Raw genomic sequence first — 17,272 nt, 5'->3', positions numbered from 1 at the left:
TCAGGGCCCCACAGAGCCAATGGAAAGAGAATCCACCCGTGGTTTGTACAGGATCACCCACCTGGCGAGCGGCAGGGCAGGACCAGAACCCTGGTTTCTCTCCTGACTGCTCATCATCCACCCTCAGCCTCTCCTACAAGTCCCATTCTTTCTAGGATGACTCCCAACATCACAGGCAGCTAAGCAAAGGTGATAGAAAGATTCTCATAGGTCTTATAGAAAGATTCTCATAGGTCTCATAGTCTTAGTGCCCAATCAGTAGAGGCAAAGTTGAGGAAGAGGCCCTTCTCTTAAAGTGGTCTGTATTATGAAGGTGACCTTGGGTAGAAATTATAATTAAAACTTATATAGAAGTTTCTCCTAACCACTGATTTTTTCTAGCCTATCATAAATTAATGAGTAATAAGTAAAACTCTAAGCTCAGTTTATGACATTTTAACCTTAGGAGATTATAATAGAAGATTTGCTGGATTTTTCTCTCATCAGGTATATACTGCATAGATAGGAAAGTCTTGAAAGTATGCATATGTATTTCCTCTCTCAGCCATCTGTCCATCCTTTCATTTATCCAGCCATCCTGTGTTAGGGTGGATGCTTTGTGCCAGGCACTGTGTTAGGTAAAGCATCTTTGTTCCCTAGTAACTTACTGTCATCTTGCTGAAACGTTTCATCTGTGAAATCTTCTTTAATACTCTGCTAATCATTTAAGCAGAATGAATCTATCCTTCCTTTGTGATTCCACCATCCTTTGTTCATTCAGTTAGCCATTATTCCAATGTGTCCACCACGTACCATGGCCTGTTTTAGGAAGGCAGTAGGGGTATAAGGTTAAATAAAAGGCAGCCCTTACCCTTAGAGAACCTAGTCTAACAAGGGGACATAGTAGTAAACCAATGATTGCAGTACGTTCTTGTAGCAGTGAGGCAATAGAGGTGTAAGTGGTGGTACAGAGAAGAGAGTAGACAACAGTGCAGCCCCATACTGGAGGTGAGAGTGGTTAGAAAGCCCAGGGCAGTGGTATTGAGAACATATTCATGGACATAAGACTAACACCAGGAGACACTCTCCTGCTGGCCCCTCTTTAATAAAACATCTCATATCTTACCATGGTTAGTCAACTATGTATTTCATCCTCCCTGTACTAGGAGCTTTTTGAGATCAGGGATTGTGTTTTATTTATCTTTGCATCCTATCTGTGCTTAGCACAGTGTTCTGCATCTGTTAATGATCTATAAATGCTGAAAAAGAGCAAATGAATTGCAGAGAGAATAGTGAAACCAAGTTGAATAATAAAGGCAGTGGAATATGGATCTCCTCAGGAATTAACCACAGGCCTAGAAACGGGCAGCCTCTTTGGGAAAACAGCCTACATCTCAGCCAAGACATACAGTCAGTATTCTAGAAAATATCTCAGTGGTTTTCATTCTCAGAGCTGTTCTCAAGATGTGCCAGTCATGAGAACATACTGATTTCTAATGATTGGCAGTACTAAATCCAATCACAAGTGTTTCTCGAGGCTCCGTGCGGCATTAAAATAATAGTCTCTTGTTCTAAGACACAGCCTGGCAGAGGGGAACCATGTCCCTAGGTTTGAGGCAGAGAACAGAAGTAGCTTTTGTCCTGGCAAAAGCTGTAACATCTGTATGGTCGCCTTCAGCATACACAGGCTTTCATGTACATCATCAAAGGGCAGCTGTGACTCCAAATCAAAGGAGAGCCTGTGTGCCACTGATTGGTGGCAGGGACCACCGGTCACTCATCAGTCTCCTCAGCTAGACTGATCTGAGCAGAGGGTGATACCAACTGCCTCATCCTCTTTGGATGCAGATGTACATTTAAATCAGTCTCTGGCAGCAAAGCAGCACGGTGTATGGACTGAGTCCTCTCCTGGGAGTCAGAAGGCCTGGAGTCTGTGTCCCAGCCTTGCGAGTAACCTGTTAATGAAAGAGAGGCATAAACTTGCCTACCTCACTGGGTTGTTGTAAGGATGAAATGAGACCGTGAATAAATATTTGAACATTTACTCTTTGCCAGACACTGGGTTTGGTATAGGGGATAAGGGAGAGTAAAATGGACCCCAGCTTCCCCCTCATGAAGCTTTCAGTCTAGTGAGGAAGACGGTTCTAAAACAAGTTATTACAAGTAACTAAGTGATTCAAGTGTGTCAGGTGCTGTGAGGGAGAATTGCAGGGTAGATTGCAGGAGAGATTATTTGGGGGTGGGGATGGGGAATCTGGCCTAATCTGAAGGTTCCAGAAGGTCTCCCTTGAGGAAATGATGTTCTGTTAATGGGGGTGAAGGCATTTTGTGACATGTGAAATTGATGCAGTTAGAAGGGAAGATTGTTGTTGGTGTGATTTTTCAAGGTCTCGGATTTGTTCTGCACTCAGCAGTCGCTCTGGGGAAGAGTTCTCTTTCAGAGGTCTGCTCTGTGCAGGGAAATTCAGGTTGAAGTTTTGCCTTCTTTGTTATTAGAACCATCAGGTAAATGACTTCAGCAAGTTTGCATATTATTAACCTCTTTTTATAAAGAAGCCATCGAAGCCCAAAGAGATTAAATGACTTGCCCAAGGTCACAGAGCTTACAAGTGGTGGAGAGAAATTATTTTCTTTGCCTGCCATGGCATTGTTCCTGTTTTCATTAACAAAGATAATACCTTAATATATTCATTTGAATGGATTTTTTTTTTCCCTCTCCAGTTGCTGACTGAAATGCCAACAGTCACGGTGACAGCTTGCCCTGGATCCCGACTTTTGTAATTGGGCATGCATTATGATTAAGAGCAGGGACTCTGGGACCACACTGCCTGGTTGAATCAGCTCTAGGACATATTGGCTGTGAGACACTGAGCAAGTTAATTAATCTCTCTGTGCCTCAGTTTCCTCATGTAAGAAATGGATATAGGAATAGTACTTACCTCATAGAGTTGTTGTGAGGGTTAAGTGAGTTATTCTATGTAAAGTGTTTAGAATAGAGCTTGGCAAGTAAGTGCTCAATAGTTTGGTTGTCTTTTTTAAGATTTTTTATAAAGAATAGAAGGGATTGCTTATGACCAAAAGGAGAACGTTTGAAATATGTTATATGAATGCAAAGCTTTAATAAGACATAGGAATATACTTTCTGATTTAGGAAATAAACAAAATGGAAAATTAAAGATATGAGCAATGAAGAGTCTACAGATAAAAAAAGCAATTCTTATGGGAAATAGGCTTATAATAAAAATTAAGTAGATTATAAATACCCTAATTTTACCTTTTAAATGAAGTTATACAAAAATAATCTAAATGCCTTAAAAAAAAAAGAATAAAGGGGAAACTCAAAATAATTTAACAAACTAAAAAACAAAAATCAAAGTGAATCCCTATCTTTAACCAGGCTCACCCAACAAATCTTTAAAAAAATTGTAGGTGCCTTTTTCTTGGGGCAAAAAATAACCATGAAGTTATCTGGGTGAAGGTGCTTCTGTTTCTAAACTAAAGCAAGGCAGTGCTGTCTTTCTTTTTTGCTTCACCAACCTGATCCTTCTCTTATGCCTTTACAGCTCCAGATCTGGGACACAGCAGGTCAAGAGAGATTTCGGTCCATCACCCAGAGTTATTACCGAAGCGCCAATGCCTTGATCCTCACCTATGACATAACCTGTGAGGAATCCTTCCGTTGCCTTCCTGAGTGGCTGCGGGAGATAGAACAATATGCTAGCAACAAGGTCATCACTGTGCTAGTGGGTAAGTAAGGACTAATGAGGAGGGACATTGATTTGTGAGCATCAGAGAATTTAGAATCACATAAGGCCACATGCCTTGGTACCTTCCGAGAGTATAGTCTACAGCTGTATAATTCATGTGGTCAACATTCAGTTCTTCTAAATGAAATTGAAGAGAAAATGAAATAGATCCTATCCCATGGTGATGGTTTAGAAAAGTAAAGTAGAAAATGTTGCTGATTGATTTTCCTATCAGTGCAGGCTCTAGGGAAGAAGGTGGATTGCCATGAAAGTTATGTGGGCTGCTAAACATTACAAAAAAATCTAGGCCATGGAAACTGCTGGTCTAGAAGTAAAATATATCTACGTTGATAAGGAATTCATTATTGAAGCAATTATTTTTTGCCTAAAAAAATGGACTTTGGTTAATTTTTTCCCTTCTTACATTTATACTGATTTGAAAAATTCTAATTTTCAGAAAGAATAAGGGAAATTCTGCAGTTTGTTTCCTCTTGTAGGAGGGTAGAACCTCTATTTAGTATGGGGGGAAAGCAGAAAATAACCCATGGTTTTTTTTTGTGGTGACAAATGCACCCATTAAAAATGAAATTGCGGCGAAACAGATTAGATTGTTAAAAATCCTCTACTGGTGATGGAAAAATGTTAATAATATTTGGTTGTTAAAATGTTTTCTTCCTGAGAATTCCCTGTCAGTCCAGTGGTTGGGACTCCGAGCTTCCACTGCAGGGGGCACAGTTTTGATCCCTGGTCAGGGAACTAAGATCCTGCATGCTGTGCTGTGTGGCCAAAAAAAAAAAAAGAAGTTTTCTTCCTAAGAAGGAACACTGTTGTATATTCTAGAAAGACCTGAATTTTGGAAATCCAGTAGAGAACCTCAGAAACATTAAGTTAAAAATCATGTTAACAGTAAGTTAAACACTTTATAGAAAGCGTTATAGCTAGTGTATATGTGCCAGGAATCATATTAGGAATATTATGTGTCATGATCCCAAATTTACAGATGAGGAAAGTAAGGCTCAGACAGGTGAAGTTCTTTCCCCAAGGTCACTCAGCATGTAAGACTGACTTCAAAGCCTGTGTTTATCCAGCTGTAATGTGCTGCCTTGTAACAGATTGCTGGACTTTTCCTTCAGGCTGCTGGGTTACGTATCTGCCTCTCTATGAGCTAATGCTCCATGCTCGGTCCTGAAAACCCTTCTGCACAATGGAGAACCTTTGCTGTGAAGAGCTTGAAAGACCTCCACTTTGGACATAAAGTCCTTGAGAACATGAGTCAAAGCATTACTACTTGGGATTCTATATAAAGGAAGTTAAATGAATGTATGAGGGGACATGATCAGTCAGCTCAGTATGAAAGAGGCACTACCTTTTTTTTTTTTATTTTTTTTTCCGCGGTACACGGGCTTCTCACTGCCGTGGCCTGTCCTGTTGTGGAGCACAGGCTCCAGACGCGCAGCCTCAGCAGCCATGGCTCACGGGCCCAGACGCTCCGCAGCATGTGGGATCTTCCCGGACCAGGACACGAACCCGTGTCCCCCGCATCGGCAGGCGGACTCTCAAGCACTGCGCCACCAGGGACGCCCGGCACTACCTTTTTATTTATTTTTTATTTTTAAAAAAGTTTATTTATTTATTTATGGCTGCATCGGATCTTAGCATGCAGGATCTTTCGTTTCGGTGTGTGGGCTTCTCTCTAGCTGTGTGTGGGCTCCAGAGCACGTGGGCTCTGTAGTTATGGTACATGGGCTCAGTAGTTGCAACACAAGGGCTTAGTTGCCCCGTGGCATGTGGGATCTTAGTTCCCCAACCAGGGATTGAACCTGCTTCCCCTGCATTGGAAGGCAGATTCTTAACCACTGGACCACCAGGAAAGTCCCAGCACTGGCCTTTTTTTTTTTTTTAACATCTTTATTGGAGTACAATGGGTTTACAATGGTGTGTTAGTTTCTGCTTTATAACAAAGTGAATCAGCTATACATATACATATATCCCCATATCTCCTCGCTCTTGTGTCTCCCTCCCACCCTCCCTATCCCACCCCTCTAGGTGGTCACAAAGAGGGGTGATCTCCCTGTGCTATGCGGCTCCAGCACTGGCTTTAAAAATTTTTTTTATTATGGAAAATTTTAAATATAAGCAAAATAGAGAAAACAGTATAATGAACACCCATATACCCATTTCTCAGATTTGACAATTAACAACTCATAGCCCATCTTATTTTATCTTTTCCCCATCTCTTCTATCTGCCTTCCCCTTCAGATTATTTTGAAGCAAATCCCAGATGTCATATTAATTCAATTTATATTATTTCAGTGTGTATCTCTATAAAAGATATAAAATTTTTTAAAAAAGAGAACCTAACCACAATGCCATTTTCACACCTAAAAAATATTAATGAGTCCTTGATTGACTCATCCATCAGAAATTTATTCAAATCAAGATCCAAATAAGGTCTGTATGTTGTAATTAATTTTTATGTCTTTTGATTCTCCTTTTAGCTATAGCTTATCCCTCCATTTTTGCTCCCTGGGAATTTATTTGTTAAAGCATTTGTTTGTCCTGTGGAGTTTTCAAGTCTGAATTTTGTTATTTCACCCTGGTGGTATCATTTGATATGTTCCTCTATCACCTAAATTTGTGGCAGATATGTAGGTAAATCTAGAGCCTGGTCAGATTTAGGTTTTGTTTTTCATTTTAGCAGATATACTTTATAGTTGGTATTCCAAGGTACTGTTCTCATAGGACAGTCAAGAAAAATGCTTGATTCTTTCTTTTCCATTTATTACTTTCCAAAGTAATGAGTTGGTTCCCTAGTCTTCCAAAGCAACTGTTGAAGTTTGTTTATATTTTGAATATTGCTATAGATTTAAATATATTTGATGTATTCTAGCCCCTTGCAATTATTATTATTGATGCTTCAGTTGTTCCAACTTTGACAGTGGGAGCTTCTTCAACTGGGCTCCTGAGTCCTTTTGACATGACTCAGGAATCTTTGATAATTTTCTTTATTTCTGGGATGACAAGTGTTCGAGGCACATCCAGTGCATTTCCTACCCCAGACCTGGAATTAGGCATTTCTTCAGGAAGCGCTGTTTCTTTTCAATGGGAAGTTGTATTTAGAGGCTACAACCAAGGTGATAGGAATCGTCTTTACTAGGTGATGGCTTTTAGGCTTTTCAGTGGACAGAGCTGGTGTGTGTGTGCGTATATGGTGAATTCTGTGGCATCCACAGGGGGTTGTCTCATTAGGCTCTGTGAAACGTTTTGATTGACGAGACTACCATAGACCACATGGTATCACAGTCACTTAGAAGGATACAGGACAGGAAACACAGCTTAGTAGTAAGCCAGCATCAAGCATTCCTCTTCAGTGGAAGCAGCCCTCATAGCAGTCCACAGAGCTGTCCAGGACCTCCCGGGACAGTTCAGATGTGAAGGGAAAAGGCTCACTTCAGGCAAGTGCAGGATCTGCCCTGGCTAGAAGCCTCAATGTCCCATAGGAGCCCATCTCTCTTGTAACAACCCGACAGGCCTAACTTTCAGGGTCTCTTCAGATGAAGAATCATCACACTCAGGGAAGCCTAAAGTTAAGGCTTTCCATTAGGTATTTATAATTCATACATAGAATTCCCAGGCCAGATGGAATTTATCAATCAAGGGTCACTTTTACCATGAGCAATGTTGGGAAGTAACACAGTTGGCATATCACCTTTGTCAGATTTCCAAAACAGAAGTTGAAAATTTTTTAAAGATAAAATAACACCATGAATTATTCACACTGATACTTCCATTTGTAATTCAGGACTACAGAAATTTTACTTAACCTCATTAATCTTATATCCGTATTTCCTTTCTCCCATGCTAAAAATCCCTGTCCCAATGCCACTGGCATAATTACTCATTTGCTTTATCCCTTAAAACAGGTATAGTAGCCCCAGATAAATGATGCCAACACTACCACCGACAAGATAATTACTGGACAGTTCAAGATTTTTTCCTTCAATTCTTTTTGTCGTTAGGGTATGTGCCACTGGGGATACATGGTTAAATTACTGGTTAAATTATCTTCAACTCACCTGAAATAGTTCCTCTTTGTGTGGTTATGCCACTTCATGATAAACAGGTTCATTTGTTTAATTTTGCTTTCAACTTTAGGAATTGCTTTTTAAATTTAATTTCATATTAATTGTGTAATCGTGTAAAACATTGATAAGATTCTGAAGTCAAATCTATAAAATGAAGTATATTTAGAAAGGGCTGGTTTTCATCCCTCAAGCTTGTTCCTTTCATAGGTAACCATTATCTTTAAAATTAAAATTTTGTTTTAGTCTCCCATTAAAAAAATAAGAATAAAGTGTATTTTTTCATCCATTTTTCTTAGAGAATTGTATATTATATACACTTTTTTCAACTTTGCTTTATTTGCTTAACAATATATCCTAATGTTTCATTCCATGGCAGCCTACAGAGATATTCCTCATTGCTTTTTATGGTGCTAAGTAGCTCCAAATAACTATGGATGTGACATAGTTTATTCAGCCAGTGCCCAACTGATGGGCTTTTGGGTTGTTTCCAGTTCTTTGCCATTACAAATGGCACTGGTATTTTAAAATAAACAATCCAGGAATCACAGTCACGTTTGTTTTGCTTTACTTGCCCATCTCTCTGGTTTGACTTCAGATACGGAGTTGAATTTTGATGTTTCCAAACTTGCAAAAAAGTCAAATGACGATTTCCTCTTTGATTTTACCACTATTTTAGGCAACAAGATTGATCTGGCTGAAAGGAGAGAGGTCTCCCAGCAGAGAGCTGAAGAATTCTCAGAAGCTCAGGACATGTATTACCTGGAGACCTCAGCCAAGGAATCCGATAACGTGGAGAAACTCTTCCTTGACTTGGCGTGCCGCCTCATCAGTGAAGCCAGGCAGAACACACTTGTGAACAATGTATCCTCACCCTTACCTGGAGAAGGGAAAAGTATCAGCTATTTGACTTGTTGTAATTTCAACTAAAGGCTGAGGCAAGGAGAAGCAAGAGGAATCAGCAGTTGCCCTGATGGGCCACCAATTGCTGGGGAGATCTGGCGATGACTATGGGTCCCGCTCTAGGACCTTCTGACTCCTGTGGGCTCCTGAGCTTACAAAGCATGGCAGGCCAAGGGCCTCGTCCACAGGCCAGCATTAGCAGAACATATAATGGTTTCACCCTTTTGCAGTCTGGAGTCGGATCAAGGAGAAAATTGCACTAGGCGCTCCATGATCTGCAGAGCATGTTGCTTTTGTTTTTTTTAAAAAAGCAAGTAAAACGCATTCCTGAACACAGTCCAGGGGGAGACGTACTGTAGGGATCCCTCCTGCACGTCAGTGGGTGCATGTGGGGGCTGCTCTTTAGGGCTTCTGGGGGCCCTGGTTTTCTTGTCTACCAGGTAAACCAAAACTGGGAACGCCAAGTCCTGTCTCTGGTGCGTGTTGATAGCTCCATGGAGATTTTGAAAAGTGTTATTTCTCTTTTCCATGGGCACTTTCAAGAACTTTGGGATGTAAAAATGAAACGAAACCTTTACCCGTGACAACAGTAGCAATCATTGTTTTATTAATGTATACAAGCTCCATGACTCCTTTTGGTGCTAATGATTCCACTCTTTCACAGACCAAACATTTTAGTACATTGATGTCCTTAAATACATTTCATAGAAATAAAAACGAAACAAAACAAAACAAAAAAAAGAAAAAAGGGAAGTCCATTAATCAGCTGTCTTTCTCAAAGTCTCATTATCACCTTTTCTAGGGTAGATTTGTTGGGAAAGAGAATACTTTCCTTTCCTGTTCCCCTCTGAATCTCTACCACTTTCTTCTTCAATTCTCCCATCTTTCCTGCCCTTTAAGTAAATGAAAAAGTTTGAAAAATGGAAAAAAAAAAAGAGAGAATGGTAGATACCCTAATATAAAAGATTAGCTCTAAAACATTATGAGTAGTGTGAGAAAACAGACCCGATCTGACCAAAATACTGTGGATTAATGGACTGCCGTGCAGAGTTCCAAGCAGAGCACAGTCCTTGATAGCAGGTCACATCTTTTACTTCCTGGTACTACCCATCTTGGACAGACCAAGGCTTAGGATTTTGTAGAAGTTTTTAGTACGGTAAGTGAGAATAGCAACAGATGAAAAGTCTCACAATTTTTGTATCTGCAATGATAACCTTAGAAAAATTCTGCTTCTAGAAGCAGATTGAGTAGTCATTTGTCATCTCCTTGTAGTAATATTACTCTCTGACTCATGACCATTCATTCTTTCCTGTTTCTTTTTCTTTTCCTCTCTCTCTTTCCTGGTCTTCCCTTTTTACCTCCTCTCCTCCTTATCCCCCTCCTTCCCTCCCTTCCTTATATACATGTGTTACTGCAAATCTCCAATTCAAATGGAGGTATATATGCCTTTACTTAGCCAATTTAAAAACAGAACTCAAAATGGAAGCCATGCTGCTGAATATGTGTTACTGTTTCTTCAGTGCCATACTTTGATACCTTCCAATTTGTTCACTGATATAAATGCAAATTGGGAAAATAATTAAACCTATTTGCTGTTGATGCTGTCAGATGTTTCTGTAGCTTGCTGCTTAGTATAATTGAGGGATGAGTAATGGGATAAGGATATGATACATAATTCCACTGTTGCTGTAGATGGTGGCAGTCTTGGTCCTGATATATTGATGTGTGAAAGCTACTGAGTTTTAAAGCAATGAGTCATGTGGAGACACAATATTGGTGAAGCCTTTCTAGCATTTCCTTAGTAGGTTTCAGAGCGACCTATCTGCACATGGGGACTGTACATATTGTTTAAGGGACTGATACTTATGGTTGGCCTCACCACGCTTGTCCTGATCCTATGGGTAAGAGAAAGAGATCCCAGAAGTTTGAAATGCTTTTATTTTAGAACCTATCTCTATAGGAAAGAAAAATCATTTTAATAAACACCAAACAAAATAATTTATCATGGTTGCCTTTCCCTCCCCATTTTCCCCACCAAGCCAGCAAGTAAAGGTGTTCAGAAAAGTTCATCAAAGTGGGCAGAAGAACTCTTTTTAAATGTTGAGGAAATGTCCCTAAGTTTAGGTTCACTATCTGTCATTTAGGGCAAAAATCCAAAGTCCCCAGCATATCATGACTCAACTTTGTCTCACAGCATAAGTGTGTTGAAAATAAAGTTGCTTTATGAACTCAGAGAATAGAACATTGTTAGACTGGACAAATTTAGTTGTAAAATAACAGGTTGTAGGGCCACTCTTGCATTCTGAGATTATTTCCTAGGGCTCAGTCTCCTTTATCTACTCTTGGCCAAACTCAGAAGGGTATTAGAAAGCTCTGCTCTTGGCCCCTTTCTTCCCTGTTACCCTTCCCAGCCTTTCTGTACTTACAGTCACCCATCTATGGCACATCAGCAAGGACACATGAGAATGCAGGGCTTTGTTTCTTTTTTTCTCTTAGTTGTATGAATTCTAGATTAGGCCTTATGGACACTTGTTCACTGATGTATCTCAAGTTTGAGAACAAGCCCTGACAATATTGTAGGTGCTCAATAAATATTAGTTGAATAAACGACTTAGTGCCAAGAGGAGCTTTTTCAGTTAAACAGAAATTTATCAAATAGAACTTGAGAAAGGACACTAATTAAATGTGGCCATCTTAACACAGGCCAGGACCTAAACTTACTGGTTTGCCTACTAGTCCTTATTGTCTTGGCAATATTTGCTAAGATGAACCTTCTTAAATAAAAATGAATTCTCATTTAATGGTGGATGAAAAAGAGAGTTGCTTTCTCATAATTCAGTATGGCTTGATCTGACTCATAAGACTACCAGAGTCCATGTCTGCCTCCATTTTGGTGTGATCTTTTTCTTTTTTTTAATAATGTTACTAAATATATGGCGAACTTTTCTTCAATTTATAACACGTCGTATTCATGTCATATAGTCAGATTTGGGGAATCTGTGAAATCATGTAGTTTGCTTATATTAATGATATTATGGCTTTGTCCAGACTGTATCCTCAAAGGATTTTATGCTTTGTCCTTTACCTATGCAAGGCTTTTTAGTCCTTTATGTGCTTGTGTTAGATCTATTGAATTATATTAACATTTAAATTTGATTATATGGGGCCAGTTATCCTTTCTGTGGATTACTTAGATAGGCCATTAGTTTTTCCTGGCCATTTTTTCCTTCTGTTTTTTTTTAGTCATTTCATGTTAGCACCTCTACCTGAGTAAAGAGGAAAGAAAATAACTAAAAATGAAAGTGAAATGGATTGATTTGACAATGTGTCAATTTCTGAGTTAGAGTTTGGTAAGAAAGGTAAAAACCACTGGCCAAAATAAGACACTTGGATTAGGGCTGTTTCCTGTAAACAATTTAGACTTGCTGGAGAGGGGAGGCAGAATTTAACCAAAGGCTGGATTCTTCTTTCTTCTTCTGTTTATGAATTTATGTCTTTGGAGGACACTGGTGACATCCAGTGTTAGATCATGATTTGCCTTGTTTGCCCTTTAAGCTATCCCATAATTCTTCCAGATCCAGCATCAAGTTTCAGTTAATGCATCTTTCTGAAAAAACACCAGTTGCAAGTGATTTTGAATTGGTCCTCTGACTAAAATGGAAACTTCTTTTTTTTAATAATAAACTAAGCTACGTGAATGAGATCATATTATAATAAGGAAAAAACTATTTAATTTTTTGCCCCATGTATCAAACCAATAGCTTTAAAGATAGACATTTTCTATTTCTTAATCCTGCAGAACTCTGTATTTCATAACCATAAGTACTTTAGGGACTACTGCCCTATTAGCCTATAGAAGAGCTCTTCGAGGGTTTACCCTTTTTTTCTAGAGTTTTTTTTTTTAACTTCAACTGGTTACTTATTCTCCTCAACCATGGCCCCGACAGATGTGTTTCAGTGCAACTATAATCCTCTTGAGACTTAACTTGAAAATGAAAAGCAGTGAAAAAACATGTGTTATCTCATCCTTCTGACAAAATGTACTCCATGTAAGCAGTGTGTGGCTGAACACTAATTTGGGGATAAGAGAGGGATGTGTTTTTTTGTTTTTTGTTTTTCTTCTTTTTGGATTTCATATCTGTGACATGAGCCTACTTGTGTTTGGAGGGAAAACTGGCTTCCCTGACATTCTCACACTGGGGAGAAAGCATACTGAATTAAGAAATTATCATCCCTTCCAACAGCTCATTAATAATGTTAGAGCAAGGGAGATGATACTTCATCTCCTTTCCTAAACCCATGGGAACATTGCAATCATTCTGGGGAGCCATAGTTTAAAAACAAACTGAGGCATAACAAAGATGGTGAAGGGGTTTAAAATTTAAGACATCTGAAGAATATTTGAAGGATTTAGGGAAATATAGCTTGGGAAAGAGAGAGGAACACAGTACATTAGAGCAAGACTCTGTTGTTCAAAGGGGTGGAACGAGGCCCACTGAATAGAGGTCATAGGGCCACAGATTTGAACTTCACGTAAGGGAGAACTTTCTCAAAAAGTTGGTTCACCATGGAAGGGGCTGCCTCTGTCAAGCAAAGGCTAGATAAGAACTTGGCAAAGATGATGTGGAGAAGATCCCAGCATTTGTTGGGGTGGCCCAGATGACCTATTAAAATTCTATGTTGTAGTACTTTGCTTCTCGTAACACGTTCAGTTAAATATCTGCTCACCCACAGCTTTTTTTTTTTTTTTTTTTTAAGGCTTTGCGCTTCTGCCCAAAGTGCATCCTACTCTCCAGGAAGGAGGGTGGTTACATGTCATTAGGTTGAGACTGGCTTGCTGTTATGCCCTAGGCTGGGATTGCTTTCCAAGTCCATTCATTGATATCCTGTTGAAATCACAAACTGATTCTTGAGTTAAAGATTAAAAAGGTATTGTTTTAGTAGAAGTTGAAGTCTACATGAAATCATGGAAATTATGTATTTGTCACTTGCCAAACATAGGCCAAGCTCAGTGTTAGTGAGTAGTTGGTATTTCTTCAGGATTTCAGGATAGGCCTCTTTAGCAGAGCGGAATCGTCAGTTAAAATCCCGTAAATTACCAATGTAAAGTTTTGCAGCTCCTGTCACAGATGGGCTGATGGTCACTGGCAAAAAGCAGGCCCCAAAATCTATTTTGGAAAAGTCTCAAATGACATTTGGTTAGTCGATTTGATTCTCTTGAAAAAGCATGATCTGAAAATAATTTTAAAAGAACGGAGGCCAAATTGCTCTATGTAGAAAGTAACAAAATATAGGTCTTTGATTTGAAAATCAGAGATAACTATAAGCAACACTTGCTAATAAAGCCCATTACCCAAGTGATTCCTCCACCTGCAAGGTAACTTGCAACCTTGGAAGGCTGGTAGATGGCTCTTCATTGGTCTTTCTAAAAAAGTCATTGGTCTTGCATCAGTATGGTGAGAAACACTTCAGTTTGGGTGAGAATTTCTTTGACTCCTTTGGATAAGAAGTCAGAGCACAAAAGCTACCCTCTTCTTTAACTGACTTTGTGACATGCAAGAGTCAAAATTTTACTTTCCCACTGAGTTAAAGCAGAATTTTCAGAGGTATTGTGTTCTAGTTCCCTTGGCGGGTTGTGACTTTGACACTTCAGGGAGTGATGTAGGGAGGTATTTAGAAGGGGGGAACACTAGGCTAGGTGTTAGGGGTCCTAATATTCCCATGAATTAGCTATAACATTATGCAAAGCACAATCTCTTGCAGTTTCCTCCTCCACAAGATAGACTAATAGTAATAATACCTGTCAGAATTATTGTAAAAATTAGATAAATTGAAAATGCTTGGTAAACAGTAAACACTCAAATATTAGTTTTCTCCTTGATTAAGAGCAGACTTTGGATGGTCTGATACAACTATAGATCCTTAGAACAAAACAAGGAATCCTCCTGACTTAAAAAAAAAAAAACTCCATTTCTGAAAGGGCCTTAAAAGAAAATCACTCATTTGGTCCATTCTTCTGCCTTAGGGCATAACTGTTACCCAAGAGACTCCACTTCTTTACCTACTTCAAGAAAGGTATTCTCTCTCTCTACCCAGTGGGCAATTCCAGGGTCGTAAACTCATTATCAGGAAACTTAACCTTATTACCGAGATACCTCACAGTGCAATTTGAACCTCTCTCTTCTTGATCCCATTCTCCATTAGAAGATAAATGCGTTCATCCTGTTTTCTTTTTAAAGGGCCATGTTTGCCATTTATTATAGCCTTTCTGCCTCAATTTTTTTTTAATTGACAGAAAAATCTCATTAAGGTGATAATTATTATTCCCTTGGGGAATGTCAGGATAGGTATTTATAAATTCTTAGCTTCTTATTGATATCAGATTTAGATCACAATCTTACTGTTGATTAACTCTTCAGTTATCCATGTATTTTCTTCTTTAGTTAACATATAATTGATAACCAAGCATGCTTCTGAAGAATTATTCTGGTTATGTGGCTCTTGTTTTCTCCTCTTGGTAAAAATGGAGTCATGAATCCCAGTTTTGTCAACTGCTTTTAGGATGTAATTTCATACATGACATTATTTGATGGACGTAATTACCAACACCTAAATTTAGCAGGGTTTCTTTCCCTTTCTACATGTGCACTAAGTTCTGAAATAAAAATTGGAATAACAAATGCCTAATAAAGCAAAAATTCCTGCACAGAATATCAAAAGATACGAATCCGGTCTGCTAGGATAATTTGTCACTAGTTGGTTGAATGGTACAGAGCTTTTGTTTAAGGTTACACAGTCATGCCTGGATTAAATAACAACAGCAAAACTTGATAAGCCCTCTGAAAAACAGCTGCTAAACATACTGCTTTCTGGAAAGTAATCATTAAGAATATATATTCTCTTGTCCTATACAGTTGCAGAATGTTAGTAGAACTTTCTTGTAGGCTCCCTGACAATGAATGTCAATTGATTTATTAAAAAAATTTTTTGTGTGTGAACCCTTTTATCCCTTTAAGGTATGTTGGGGCTTTCATGTTCCTGTTGTAGAAAATTTCAAATGACTGGAATGCTGACTCCTAATTTCTGCTCACTGAAGTGTCCTCTAGACATACCAGAAGGTTGGGGCTTCTTTGTTGATACGTAAGGGAGCTACTTAAATACACTTACATAAATGTAAGTGTGTGAGTAAAATTGCTATTTTCAGCAAAAAAAAAAAAAACAAAAACCTTTGCTTAAAATTTCAGATAAAAAAAATTTCAGATAATAAAGGGTTGAGTTTTTTTTAGATCATCTAAAGGGAAAAAGTGTGCCCATATATATTGTTGCATACATTTTAATGCATGACTTTTAGTATAGGGATGAAATAAAATACAAAATATATAATTCTGGAGGTCTTCTCAGCAGCTAGTTAAAATATTTAGAGAAGCTGTTTTATGAAGACTTAGAGAATCCCTGATTTCCCTTTTCCTATCTCTTTCGATCAAAATGTAAACATAGTTTTCACAAACATGTTCATCATGGAATCATATGAACTCAACTCTTAATTGGTTGTTGGTTTCAAGCATAGGCTCTCAGTAATAACTGAATACATCTGAATATAAAATCTATTTCAACACAAGCAAAATACTTGATTTTAAATGTTAATATGCAGATATTAACAGGATGCTGTATCATGTCTTATGTGTTCATGTATTTTTTTAATAAAATGCCTGTTAGAAATATAAGCTGATGATGACCTGAGTGCAATTAGCTGAAAACATTGTATAGAAAGGTGATTGTGTGAAAACGTCACTCAACATTAAAAAGGGGGATGAGGGAGCAGGAATCTGAGCAAAATATTTTAAAATGAAGTTGCATTTCTCTTTTTAAAATTAAGATATAATTCATACACCATTCAATTCACCCCTTTAAAGTGTATAATTCAGTGGTTTTTTTAGTATTTTTACAAAGTTGTGCAACCATCACCATTATCTAACTCCAGAACATTTTCATCATCTCCCAATGAAATTCTGTACCCATTGGCAATCACTCTCCCTGCTTCCCCACCATCATCTAGCAACCACTAATCTATTTTCTCATTATAGATTTGCCTATCCTGGACATTTCATATAAAAAGAATCATATAATATGTGCTCTTTTGTGTCTGGCTTCTTTCACTTTGCATAATGTTTTCAAGTTTCATGTTATACCATGTTTCATGTTATAGCATGAATCAATACATTCTTTTTATGGCTAAATAATATTCCATTGTATGTATATATGTACCAGATGTTACCTGTCCATTCATCAGTTGATGGACATTTGGGTTATTTTCACTTTTTGGCTATTATAAATAATGCTGCTATAAATATCTGTGTACAAGTTTTCTGTGTGGGCATATGTTTTCACATCTTTTAATTAGTCTAGCAAATCAAAGTCACTTGGGTTCATTTAAGCAGGGCCTCTTAAAATCCTACTTAGAGAATGCAACTTATAATCTTAGATCAACTGGTCAATTAGGAGATTCTTGAATAATGGCTAACACCCTAATATGGCTATAAGAATTTTTCTATGAGCCTATCA

At 38.3% G+C, this 17,272-nt stretch overlaps 1 protein-coding gene across 1 annotated transcript in view; it reads left to right on the top strand.

Annotated features, from left to right (window-relative positions):
* RAB30 (RAB30, member RAS oncogene family) overlaps positions 1 to 11,400 on the top strand; it is an 89,138-nt gene extending 77,738 nt beyond the window's left edge. Inside the window, exons 4-5 of the mRNA XM_060157865.1 lie at positions 3,543 to 3,726; positions 8,487 to 11,400. Of these exons, the coding sequence (XP_060013848.1) occupies positions 3,543 to 3,726; positions 8,487 to 8,737 (435 nt within the window). The 3' untranslated portion in view covers positions 8,738 to 11,400. The remainder of the gene's footprint in view (positions 1 to 3,542; positions 3,727 to 8,486) is intronic.
* Positions 11,401 to 17,272: the final 5,872 nt, after the last annotated feature.

The sequence above is a fragment of the Lagenorhynchus albirostris genome, chromosome 9 (genome assembly GCF_949774975.1).
Source record: "Lagenorhynchus albirostris chromosome 9, mLagAlb1.1, whole genome shotgun sequence".
Taxonomy (NCBI): Eukaryota; Metazoa; Chordata; class Mammalia; order Artiodactyla; family Delphinidae; genus Lagenorhynchus; species Lagenorhynchus albirostris.
The sequence above is the reverse complement of the archived record's forward strand: the minus strand, read 5'-3'. Positions and strand labels throughout refer to the sequence as shown.